Here is a 13,466-nt window from a genome sequence, read left to right on the forward strand (position 1 = left end):
AATCTCTGGTTTGAGGTGATCACTTTCGTGGGCATGTTTCTTGCAGTTTTGGTCGAAATCTCAAAACCCCAACAAAATCCCATTCACAACTAAGTATCTGATCTGTTTTGGAAGATCTGATATTTTCATGCTCCTACTTCGCGAACCACTTCTTCTCCTGCAGCGTTTGCTGCCTACAAAATTTAAAGTCGGTCTAAACATTTTTTTGCTTCGACTCGTGGCACTATCACTCCCTAGCACTGTCGGAACTATGCCCAACATTGTCGCTCGTTCTGGGCTCTGCTTTTCTGGAAATTGTTGGGTGCAGTCAATTAACACTAGATTAGGTTGTTCCTATTCAAAATGGAACAATTAACACTAGATTAGGTTGTTCCTATGCCCAACATTGTCGCTCGTTCTGGACTCTGCTTTATCATCATGCAATCCAAAGTGGATTACTGAGATTTCTGATTCATACACCTATGATTCTGAGGCTCAGGACCTCATTACAAAACTTGCAATTGATAGTGACAGTTAAATCGTATTTCCTCTATTGGCTACCACTCTTTATCGTGACAAGGAGACTCCATGTCTCCAACTTGGACTGATAAAGAACAAATGTTGGGCGTCAAGTGAATCACATTTGTTCTATTTACTACTGCTATTTATCATCATAAGGTGTCAGTTGTGTCTAGTGTCTGCATGGCTTTAGCATCTCAACGTGCCTCTATGTTTCCATGGCACCATATGATTATAATCATATAACACAAATCCAGCTACGTGCATTATTCCATCGTGCCTCCATGTCTTCAGCTTGGACTGAAAAAAAGAAACAAGGTTCCCCATTTTACTGTATTAAATATGTACAGCTGACAATTCAGGCACAACTTGGGCATCACATCTAGGTATTTCGTACAGTCGTGAAGGTTAAAGGAGTGTCTATGATTTTCATGGTTATCAAGACATTTCAGAAAATGAACTCAGCCTTCCTATTATTCGAAACTCCATATTTACCTGAAAAAACAGTAGCCATGGCATGCGTCCGCGCATCATGGTCGCAAGGAAATCCTAACCCGAGAAGTGACTGTTTCTTCATTGAGGCAGTAGAGAGCGTCGATGAGGTGCATCCTAAGAGAGGCAGGCCCCTTGGCTGACTCCATCCCAATCTCTCCCACCAGACCAAAGATGGCAAGAGCGCATGCCGCTGCAACTATGGCATCAGAAGGTTCCATGGCAACAAATGCAGCAATAAGAGCAGTCACAGCGCACCCTGTTGCGGTGATCTTCTGCATCATGGGCACACCGTTGCTCACGCTGATAACCTGCTTCCCATCAGTGACGAAATCAACAGCTCCAGATACCGCGACAACAGCACTGCTGGACAGTGCCAACGCTTTTGCAGCTTCAATAGCATCAACAGAGCAATGTGAACTGTCCACACCCTGCAATTTGATCAGAAGTTGATTCCCGTGGCAGTAAGATGTGAATGGAATACGTAATATTACTGGTGTGTTTTTGTTGCTAAGGTCTAGTTTGGGAACCCCATTTTCCCAAGGATTTACATTTTTCCAAAAGAAATTAGTTCATTTTCCCTTAGGCCCCGTTTATTTCGTTGGAATTGAATTCCATTTTAATAATTATACTTTGGACAAAACTAATTAAGTTCATATATTTATATATGTAATATATTTGTATATTATCCTAAATCATATGAGAGAGATAGTTATATACTACATTTATGTTATAGCGAAGCAAGTATAAGAGTGTGCTATAAGTTGTACATCGGGAAAATAGTATGTAAATCTATAGAATCAATTTCCATCTCTCATCTCATGAATTTGAGATAGTCTTGTATGATAACTTTGGAAAGTGGTAGAATGTCACATTCTAAAAAAATAGTCTATTCCATTAGTAAGATTCCAATTCCTCAAATGAAAGGAAACAAACGGGACCTTAGGAAAATAGGAATCCCTTGGAAAAATGAAGTTCCTAAACTAGCCCTAATCTGAACAGTACGGAGAGAAGGCGCTTAGGTATTCCTGGAGTTGTAAAAGGGTATAATTTGGCAATGATGAAGATAAAATCGTACTCAAACTAGCCATAATACCCGGAAGACTAACAAGCAGACATGCTTGTCATAGGCCATGGAGAACTGTGAAGAGTAAAGGGCACTGTTTTAAAGGCGTTACCTAGGTGACACCTAGGCGTCCAGGCGGTGGTCCAACGTCTAGCCGCCTTGGGCGCCTACCTCGCCTAGGCGTCACCTAGGCGTCCAGACGGCGGTCCAACGCTTTGTCTCGTCATACCGCTTTAAAAACCATGGTTAAGGGGAATGGAAAATCAGATAATAGAAACGTAGCAGAGGAGAAAAACATTATGCAGTGTTTTACATTTAAATTATCAGAACATGGTGACAACATTAGAGTGTAATTTCTTGTTTTCCGTTTTTTCAGTTAACTTATGGGTATTTAGTCCTAACAGTCCTAGGCTGGGTCACTTGAGATAAACCAATCAAACAGTCAGTTCCGGTCCTGGGGCAGGGCGAGCATGCGGTTATCTAGTCCACACAGGCACACATTATTTTTGTGTTTTGGCCCACGCAGTGCACCTTCGTCTTCATGGTGGCTGCCGACTGGCTAGCACCTGTCCTGTTCCTGTCGCCACCTGCCATCATCGCGCAAGTTTACGATGCTCTGTGCGACTGCATCTCAATGCAGCCACAGCAAGCCCGCGCCAGATCGTGAGTTCATTACTTGATTGAATGACTTTGTATCAAGACATGTTGAAGATAACCATATATTATATATTTTTGTGTTTGATATGAATGTTTTTATGCATGTTTGAGTGTTTATTAACGACATATATATAAGGGCCTCATATTTTAAATCTTGCTCTAGGCTACATCTAGCTCAGTTAGGATTTGTATTCCTTGCTTGGGTTTGAGTTAGGAGCATGTGAAATGTGAATCATAATATCATATCAGTCAATAGAATAATGTAGTACCAAAGGTGTATACAGGTTTAAAATTTAAAAGTTGCAGTTTGTGAGGACGCGAGATTTCCATTTATTTACCTTAATTCAGTTAAATCTAGTGAACCTAGGCAGTGCGATCCATAACAAATCCATAGTCTTGTTAGTCTTTCTTTTATCCTTGATTGCATTGGAATTACTGAAGAAAGAACATAAGAATGACGGGGATAAGATAGAGAAGTACCTTGAAATTGGAAGAGGCGGCGGTTGAGCGGGAAGCGAGCGCGAGAATTTCAGAGGCGTTCCCCCTGACGACTGCTGGGCAGAGCGACAGAAGCTCGAGGCAGGCTTTCATCCGGAACCCGGAGGCGGCGGCGGCGACGGGGTCGAGCACCCAGGGGCGGCCGGCGGAGGCGGCGGCGCGCATGGAGGGGAGCCAGTCCTCCGAGAGCGTGCCGACGTTGACATACACGGCGTCGCAGCGCGGGGTAAAGTCGGGCACCTCGCGGAGGGAGTGGACCATAGCCGGGGAGGCGCCCGCGGCGAGGAGCACGTTGGCGGCGATGTCCATTGAGACGAGGTTGGTGATGCACTGCACTAGCGGCGCCCGTGCACGAACAGCGGAGAGGAGGGACCACGCGCGGTGGCCCCACCACACTTGACCCATCTCCTCCTCCTTCGCGCCAACGTCCATGGCAGCGGCCGCCGGCGGTAATAGCGTAGCGGGAGGCGCAATTCCTTTTTCCTCTTTGGCTTTCGGGAAGGTGGAAATTACCCTGCAGCAGGAGATTTATTTTAAGGCGCTCCATTTCTATTAGCAGAGCAATAGATATACAACAGGTGAGACCACATGTTTTAACGAGCCACGACACGACATCACACTTTAGGTGCTGAAAAAAAAAGTTGGAACTCGACGAGCTGACTCGGGCTCGCAGCAGCTCGGCTCGGACCAGCTCGACACTCGTAACGAGTCCGAGTCGAGCTTGTTTTTGTGGCTCGTGAAAAGAGCGAGCCAGCTCGGCTCGGCTCGGTGCAGCTCGCGAGCTGGCTCGTAGCTCCACCCAATAATAATTTGTTATATAAAATCTTAATTAGCATATAATATTAGTACCGAGTAGACAATAATTTATGTTATTTGAGATTATTATGCAAAAATAATCTATTTTTATATTATATTAGTGATATATCTATTTTACTAATTTAAAATATGTTATTTAAAATATTTTTAAGACTTTATATTATAATTTAGAAAGCAGATTTACGTTTATAGCTAGGCTCGTTGGCTTGGCGAGCCGGCTCGCGAGCCCAAAGCAAGCCGAGTCGCTTTTCCGAGCTCGCCAGATGGGCGAGCCGAGCCGAGCTCGGCTCATTGCATGAGCGAGCCGCAGCGAGCCGAGCTCGGCTCGGCTCGTTTCCACCCCTAGTGCCACGCCACCATAATTGGCGAAAGACAGTGACAGAAAACAATGACAACCAAAGGCAACAATAACAGCCTCCCAGATGGAATTATTACATTCAGAGAGAACTGCAGAAAAGAAATCAGGCACACAACAACGTCCAGCCACCGCGCCAACACACTTCGGTTTTAAGACCTGTTTGGTTCGTGGCTAACTGTAACACACATTGTCTAAGGTTAGTCGTTTGAATGGAAGAACTAACCTTAAACAGAAAAGTTAGGCAAAATATGGCAAGTTAGCCAGCGAACCAAACATATCCTTAATCTTCTGTGGCGACACATCTTCCTCCCCTTCCTTATTATGTCCATTATCACGATCGCCCAGCTTGACGCTGGCAGCACGGACCAGCAACTTCGCCCCTTCCTGGATTAAATCTTGGAACTCCCTCTTGCTCAAACCTGCCAAGTAGGTTAGAAGCGCACAAGAATGACACACAATATCTCTACGAGATCTGATCAAAACATTCTCAAAACATGTATTATTAGGAGCTTTCCATATGGCCCAACAAATAACAGCCACACCTATCACATGGATATCTTCGATCAGAGACGCAATATACATGAGCCAAATCCAACACTGTTCAATGTTACTAGGCACCAGAGAGGTATTAAAGCAATTTGCAACACTTCCCCACATAGCTTTAGCGAACACTTACGTTTAACCAGGTTGTCTTTGGTAAAACTACAAAAACTGCAAGTTGTATCTCCAATCCACTTACGTTTAACCAGGTTGTCTATGGTAAGAATCACTTTATTTTCCAATAACCACATGAAAATCTTAATCTTAGGACGTAATCTACTCTTCCAAATATGACCCATACCAAGGCCCTGATCAGTATTTAATAGAGCATTATACATAGATTTCACAGTGAACTGTTTTTTGGGACCCCACTTGAAATGATATTAGGTTGATCCTGAAAAATAAATTTCTCAGCCATAGCACAGATATAATCCCACATAATCCTAGGGGCTCCGTGGAGCCACCTTCTAAAAGATAGATTCCAATGTTTTTCCTTCGCCTTTTTTTACCATGATTCCTTTGTCATCACAAATGTCATAAAGGCAAATATTCAAATCACTAAGAGCTTTATCAAATCACCATGCATCCTCCCAAAATCTTGTTTTTATCTCCAGATTTAATAGAAATGCATCTACCCGAGAGATAAAATTGTTTAAGTTGTAAAAAAATTTCCAGACAGGGGAATCATTAATATTCTACTGGACATTATGCGCATTGGTGTTACTCATATACTTGTTCCAAATAATATCTTTCTAGACACCATTTTACTTTTCTAAATACCACCACCATTTACACATCAAGCTGATATTAAGAATTCTCAAATTCTTAATCCCAAGACCTCCTCTTTTTTGTCCACACAATTTTTTTCCCATTTAACAAGGTGGTATTTCTTTTTATCCCCTCCACTTTGCCACAAGAATTTCCTTCTTTTAATATCTATTTTTCTAATAGAGGTCTTAGGGAGCAAGTACATTGACATGTGATAGATAGGAGAATTAGTTAGACACGAGTTGATGAGAGTAACTCTACCAACAATGGATAAAGAACTGCCCTTCTAGGCCTCAAGTCTTTTGTCTATCTTTTCTTCCAAATAAATCCAGTCCTTAACATGGAGTTTACCAGGACTAACAGGAACACCTAGGTATCTCATTGGGAAACACTCAATCTGACAGTTAAACAACTCAGCATATTGGGTAGAAATTTCCACATCCCCTTTAATAACAAAGATTTCACTCTTCATGTAATTAATCTTAAGACCAGATATCATCTCATATAACCACAGAAGCACCTTCAGTGTCTAGCTTTTTCCAAGTCATTCTTCAAGCAAATAATTGTGTCATCAGCATATTGCAATATAGCAACACCAGTAGGGGTAATGCAATCTCTCAAACCATTATTCACATCATTTTCTTGAGCTTTAGCTAGCATTCTAGCTAAACTGTCAGTCACTAAATTAAAAAGAATTGGGGATAGAGGGTCACCTTGCCTGACCCCTTTAAAACTTTTGATATAACTACCCAAAAGCTTATTGATTTTGACCCTCACACATCCTCCTTTTACCACCATATGCATCCAAGATAACCATTTGTCACAGAATCCTCTTTTCTGAAAACAATTGAACATCAACTCCTAATTCACCTTATCATAAGCCTTTTCAAAATCCAATTTCAGAATAATCCCAACTTATTTTTTACATTTAGTTTCATGGAGAATTTCATGAAGAATCATAACTCCATTCATAATATTTCTCCCTTTGATAAAGGCATTTTGTTGCTCATTAATCATTTTTTGGGCAGAGAGTTCAATTCTGATAGTGTTGGGGGCCTTCCTCTTCCGAAGGTCCTCAAAAACAGGACTAACAATTTATTTCTAGCATAATATTGATTATTACAGGGAGCTTCGGTTCGTGATGGAAGTCTTCCCCTCTGTAGAAGGTCTTCAAGACGAAGATATAGCCCGAGGGTAACAATGAACGCCGAACCTATAGCCGAAGAATAACAGCTTCGACTTAAAATGACGATGAAGACCAAACATGATGAGCTGAAGAGGAAAAGACTAGCTAGTCCCTAATGATTTATATTACAGTTATGAACAAATGTTAAGGTCATAAATGTATTTTTACCCGGGCTGCGTCCCGTGCCTATAAATAGATGAACAATATCATCATAATGTTCACGCTGAATTGTAATTGCTCTCACATCAACACATTCGAACAAGCCGAATGTATCAATGTAACATAAATTCTGTTAATGCCCATGTACGTATTATGAAATACATATGTGTATGAGCAAATAGATTACATTCATTGTCTTTATGTATTCTAATTCTTATGAATCGTGAACACATGTCCTTCATGACCTTCGTCTGAAGATTATTATATCCGAGAGAAGATAATACTTCGGAGGACGAAGGTCCTTGACCTTTAACAATTGTGTTGCCTTGTTCTTGATTCACAGCATTTGAGAACAAGTGATCAACATTGGTGCCCACCGTGAGGCAAACTCGAACGACCACCTTCGACAAGCATTCACCTTCATCATGCCGCCAAAGAAAGCAATAGCGCCAGGGGCAGCCCTTCATCCACTAGACACCAACCAAGAGACTCTCTCTTTGAGAAAAGCCCAAAGCCAGAAAAGGAAGGCTACCAACCCAACGCCGCAGGAGGAGGAGCTAGACCAAGAAATCAGAGACTTGGAAGCCATACACCAAAAAGTGCAGAGAAAGAGAGAGAAGATGCTTCGGCTAGCTGACCTTCAGAGGAAGATCGACGAAGCTGCTGAAGAAATGCGTCATATCACACAAGATGACCAAGGACGAAGGCCTCAACATAGAGAGCTTCGTCAAGAAAGTCCAATCAATGATGATGAATGGTATGATGACTTTCATCATGGTAACTTTGCTTTTGATGATGCTTCTCCTCTAGCAGCAGAATTACAGGCTACCCCATGGCCACCATCCTACAAGCCACCACAACTTCCCATGTACGATGGGCATTCTAATCCGAAGCAATTTCTTATGAGTTACCAAGAAACCATATCTTCATATGGTGGCAACACGGCTGTCATGGCGAATTCCTTCGTTATGGTAGTCAGGAGTGTGGCTCAGACGTGGTATTCTTCCCTTCTCCCGGGAACGATCACATCATGGTAAAAGCTGAAGGATATGCTGGTAACCAGCTTTCAGGGTTTCCAAACGAAGCCAGTAACTGCCCAAGCTCTGTTCTAGTGCACACAAGACCATGAGGAATACCTGCAGGCGTATGTCCGAAGGTTTTTTGCGTCTTAGGGCTCAGGCGCCAATGGTGCCAAACGAGATTGTCATCGAAGCTATGATCAAGGGGCTCTGACCAGGACCAACGACACAGTATTTTGCCAGGAAGTCACCACAAACCTTGGAAAAGCTCCTCCATAAGATGGACGAATACATCAGGGCCGATAATGTGTTCGGCAGAGAAGGGAAGAGGCCTACAGATACTCAAAGATGACTAGGGGCTTCGGAGGAAGGCTCCACCATAGACATGTCACAACAATCCTCAATCCTAGCTCAAGTGATGACAAAGGAAATGAAAGGGAAATGAGCTTAATCATTTCCTATAAGCGATTTTAGTGTTTGACATCCATCACAAACCACATGGACTAACTAGTTTGCCTAGTTGTCATTTATCTCAGGTGCATAAAGTTCAACATAAACCAACAAAGAATATAAGTTGGGGACTCTACAAAGTTTGGAGCAAAAGATAATTAGAGGTGCTACCAGTGGTGCACCGGACACTGTCCGGTGCCCAGGACGAGCACCCCTCGAACTAGCCGCTCTCGGGTTTCTTTGGGAGTCGCTCCACTATAATTCACCGGACTGTCCGGTGTGCACCGAGCATATCTGGTGAGGCAATGGAGCAATGGTCAACTGCGCCAACAGTCGACTGCGGTGAATAGTAAACAGTGCGCACGTCAGAAGTCAGACCTGCAAAGTCAGAACGCACCAGACTGTCCGGTGCAACAAGAGGACAAAAGACTTCAACCACTCCAAACCCCAACGATCTACTGACATGGTAGGCACTGGATAGTGAACAGTGCCATGTCTGGTGTACCACCGGACTGTCCAGTGTGCCCATCAACAGCAACGGCTAGAATAGTGGTTGGGGCTATAAATACCCCCAAACAACAACATTCAAGCCGTCCAAGCCTCCTACACTTCTCATTCAATACAAGAGCAAAGGCAAACACTCCAAAGACATAATCAAAGCATTCAATCCACTCCAAGCTCCAAAATCAGCTCAATTGCTTAGAGACTTGAGAGAGGATCATTTGTTCTTTTGTTACTCTTGTTGCTTGGATTGCTTTCTCCTTCTCATTCTTATTCTTCTAAGTGATTTGTAAAGCTAGCAAGAGACACCTAAGTGTGTGGTGATCCTTGCGGGGTCTAAGTGACCCAAGTGATTAAGGAGAAGCACTCGACCGGTCTATGTGACCAATTGAGAAGAGGGAAAGGGTTGGAATAGACCCGACCTTTGTGGCCTCCTCAACAGGGACTAGGTTCTTTGGAATCGAACCTCGGTAAACAAATCACCGTGTTTATTTGTGTTGATCTTCACTTCATTTGTTTCCCCTCTTTCCTCTCTCTAAAAGTTCCCTTGCTCATATTGATTTGAGTTTGCTCTAAAGGTTATCCGCAATTGATTGAGCAACTCTAAGCAAGGAGAACTAACTTCCGCACTCTGATTTATTTCTAGTGCTGACCTCGGACAAAGTGCGTGTTCAAAGTTTATAATTTTCAGGTTTCGCCTATTCACCCCGTCTAGGTGAATTTTAATTGGTATCGGAGCCCGGTACTTCATTATAGTCTAACAACTCAAAGTGATGTCGGGAGAACACGCCAAGAGGGAGATGGTCACTGGCGAAAAGCCCGAAGGCTCGGGAAGGAAGAACGATGAACGGACTCCGCCAAAGGAGGCCGAGGACAAGCACATGGAGGAATCTGCATCCTTCCACATTCGGCGCCGAGTCTACAACTTCGAAGCGCCAAGAGCGCAAGAAGTATAGTAAGATGTCTCTACACTATCCTCGTATTCCAAAACGCGCCCCTTTACTTTTGGTACCCCTAGACAAACTACCATATTTTGATGGTGAATATTATTGTATGTGGAGTGATAAAATAAGGCACCATCTAATCTCACTCCACGAAAGCATATGGGATATTGTTGAGTTTGGAGCGCAGGCACCACAAGTGGGCGACGAAGATTATGACTCTGATGAGGCCACCCAAATAAGGCATTTTAATTCCCAAGCAACTTCTATACTCCTCGCCTCCTTGTGTTGAGAGGAGTATAATAAGGTGCAAGGGTTGAAAAATGCCAAAGAAATTTGGGATGTCCTCAAGACAGCGCATGAAGGGGGCGAGGTGACCAAAATCACCAAGTGCGAGACGATCAAAGGAGAGTTCGGTCGATTCGTCCTCAACAAAGGAGAGGAGCCACAAGAAATGTACAACCGGCTCAAAACAATGGTCAATCAAGTGCGTAACCTCAGAAGCACCAGGTGGGATGACCATGAAATGGTCAAGGTTATTCCTAGATCACTTGTTTTTCGTAATCCCACTCAAGTGCAACTAATCCGTGGAGATCCTAGATATAAACAGATGTCTCCCGAGGAAGTAATTAGCAAGTTTGTGAGCTTTGAACTTATGATCAAAGACTCCAAACACATTGTCAACTTGGAGCAAGGTGTCACCTCCACGCCCGAGGCGCAACCCGTTGCATTCAAAACAACGGAAGAGAAGAAGGAAGAGTCTACACCAAGTAGACTCCCAATTGACGCCTCCAAGCTCGACAATGAGGAGATGGCTCTTATCATCAAGAGCTTTCGACAAATCCTCAAGCAAAGGAAGGGGAAGGACTACAAACCCCGTTCCAAGAGGGTTTGCTACAGGTGTGGTAAGTTCGGTCACTTCATTGCAAAATGTCCATATACAAGTGACAGTGATAGGGACGAAGACAAGAAAGGGAAGAAGAAGATGTAGAAGAAAAGATACTACAAGAAGAAGGGTGGTGTTGGGACCTGCCTTTCAGGACAGGTAGATCCAATGGAAAATGGGGGAAAGAGTTTGTAATGCTAACACGGGGTGTCAAAGCCATAATGATCTCCCTGCGCTTTGGCACGGTATGGGGGTATTTATAGGTACTCGAGGGGCTGCTTGTCCTTGTAAAAAACATTTAGACCCTCGATTACCTAGTTTATCCTCGGAATATTCCCACGAGGGGAGGTTACAACGAGTCATTACGACATACTTTATTACAGACATGTCCCAACCAACACTGCTCACGCGGGGCCCTGCTACATGGGACGAATTGTACATGGGCCTCTCCCTGCAATGAGAGAGGATGTCCTATGGTCTTCGTGGGACCTTCATCTTGTCTCGCCGGAGCGAAGGGGACCGAATAGGCCTCCGTATGGGCAGCGCTCTTGGTCTGTCCGGCGGGTCCTACGGATGCGGTCTTCGTCCGTGCGGCGCGAAGTAGAAGTCGTCGAGCGAAGGGTGGCGTGTTCGCCTTCGCCCCAACATTTGCCCTCCGAGGGGCCAGTTCGACCAAGTCAGCTAGTGATGAAGACCACTGTGAGATGGTGAAGACGCTGCCCTCGCTCGAAGTGGTCCCGCGAGGGTTTTTGAATTGTGACCATTGATGGACGTGTTACTGCTAGACTGCGGGTTTCCTGATGCGTCACATCACGCCTATAAAAAGCCGGCCTCGGTCGAGACTGTTGCTTGCTTACATTTGCGCTGCAAAAACCCTAGCTTTTTACAGTTGCTCGCCTGCCCTCCTTGCTCGTTCTACGCTGGAAATCTGGCCCGTATCAAGTAGACCGCGTGCCGCCGCTGACGGTACGTTGCAATATCTTCTTCCTCGTCTGTTGCGAGCTCACCGTCAGCCACGCCGTCGTTCGAGGAGACCTTGAGTGACTTGGCGGTGGTTGAGTTGCAGCCCGACCACACAGTGGAGTTTGGGACCTCAAGGATTTTCTCGGGCCGCGTGCTGGAGATGCAGCGGCTTGGTTACTTTGGTAATGGTGTCGGGCGGGCCCCGGGTGCAGAAGAGGTCCCCGAGCCTAAGGGCGAGTTGATAGTTTTTGAGGCCTTTCTCGCTGCCGGTCTTTGCCTCCTAATGCATCGATTTGTGGTGGAGGTGTTGCGAAGGTTTGAGGTGCAAGTCCACCAGTTGACGTCGAACGCAGTGGTGGCGCTTGCGAAGTATGTCTGGGTAGTTTCTTCCTACGGCGGGCAGCCGTCTGTGGAGGTCTTCACCAAAAATTATTGCCTGCATTGGCATAAGAGGAAGATAGGGAATAAGATAGCCCAATTTGGATCGTGCACCTTCACGCTGTCACACCCGGATTTAAGGAACAAAGCCAGGTGCATCTCATACATGCACCAAAGAAGACAACATATATAATAACAGAGGGTATAGAGATAAATGTCATAATATCATCAGAGTACTTATTACATAGTGGAAGTCTTACAGGATAAAAGATAAATATAAAATGAACTAAAGTCCATCCTTGGTGCCAGAAAGTCAACTGGGAGACGCCACCTAGATCAAATCAAACTCCTCGTTGTGTGGCTCCTGTTGAACCACCCATTCTTCTCCTATGGGTGGTGTGAGACAGCAAGGGTGAGCTCACACATGTTCATCGCTCAACAAGTTGTGGGGAATATTGTGCATAAACTCTCCAAAGGTGGGAGTTCATGTGATGTGTAAGGCTGATCAACAATAGGGGTTAAAGCTGAGCATTGCTTTTAATAAGTTGGTCAAATTTTATTAGCAATTACTGAATGTGAGTAAATACTAAACCATAATAAGAATAATAGAACAAAATTAATAAATAATCCCATGCAATGCATATGACAAATTGAATTTAGTTTTATAATTTAATCATGCGAGAGTCCTAAGCTGCTCTTGACCGTGAGCTCAGCTAGTATACCAGTTTTACACTCTGTAGAGGTTGTACCCTGTATCCACAAGTCATGTTACCAATCTGCCAAGGGGTCATGAATCACATACACCTCTACCAAGGAAGCGAGGCAGGGTAACACTACGAGGCCTTAAACAAGTTCCACTAGCTTCCGAAAACCCGCTACAGTTTATGGGAAGAGCACTTGCAAGAATCCCTCGTTTGACTGCCATCGCAGCAAAATCAACCCGAGAACCTCCCTGCATGCAACTCCCCTACTGCCCTTGCCCCTTTCGGGTAAGGTAGTCTTCCACTAGCTTTCCTAATTAGTCGGCCAAGGGTGTCCCATTCCACCCTTGTGGTGGCACGTGTTTCTCATGTTAATCTCCATGTTTCAATTAAAATTAATGATCTTGACATGAACATAAATAACATAACAAAATAATTGGAACATGGATATAATGAAATACTAACCCAAAACCATGTAAAGCAATAGCAAAACTACCCAAGTGATTCAGTGGTAAACAAGGTAAAAGACAAACAGACTAGGGTGACCTATTGGGTCCCATCAAAATTGAACATATGCATTGATAGTGAT

The 13,466-nt window shown here is 44.1% G+C and overlaps 1 protein-coding gene across 2 annotated transcripts; it reads right to left on the reverse strand.

Moving 5' to 3' along the window:
• Window positions 1-411: 411 nt before the first annotated feature.
• Window positions 412-3,746, reverse strand: LOC103635163 (hydroxyethylthiazole kinase-like). 2 transcript variants are annotated; one of them, NM_001397154.1, is given in 3 exon segments: window positions 412-798; window positions 994-1,421; window positions 3,194-3,746. In NM_001397154.1, coding segments are annotated over 2 exon segments (843 nt in total). In that variant the 5' UTR covers window positions 3,644-3,746; the 3' UTR covers window positions 412-798; window positions 994-1,028.
• Between the last annotated feature and the right edge of the window lie 9,720 nt (window positions 3,747-13,466).

The sequence above is a fragment of the Zea mays genome, chromosome 8 (assembly GCF_902167145.1).
Source record: "Zea mays cultivar B73 chromosome 8, Zm-B73-REFERENCE-NAM-5.0, whole genome shotgun sequence".
In the NCBI taxonomy this organism is placed as follows: domain Eukaryota; kingdom Viridiplantae; phylum Streptophyta; class Magnoliopsida; order Poales; family Poaceae; genus Zea; species Zea mays.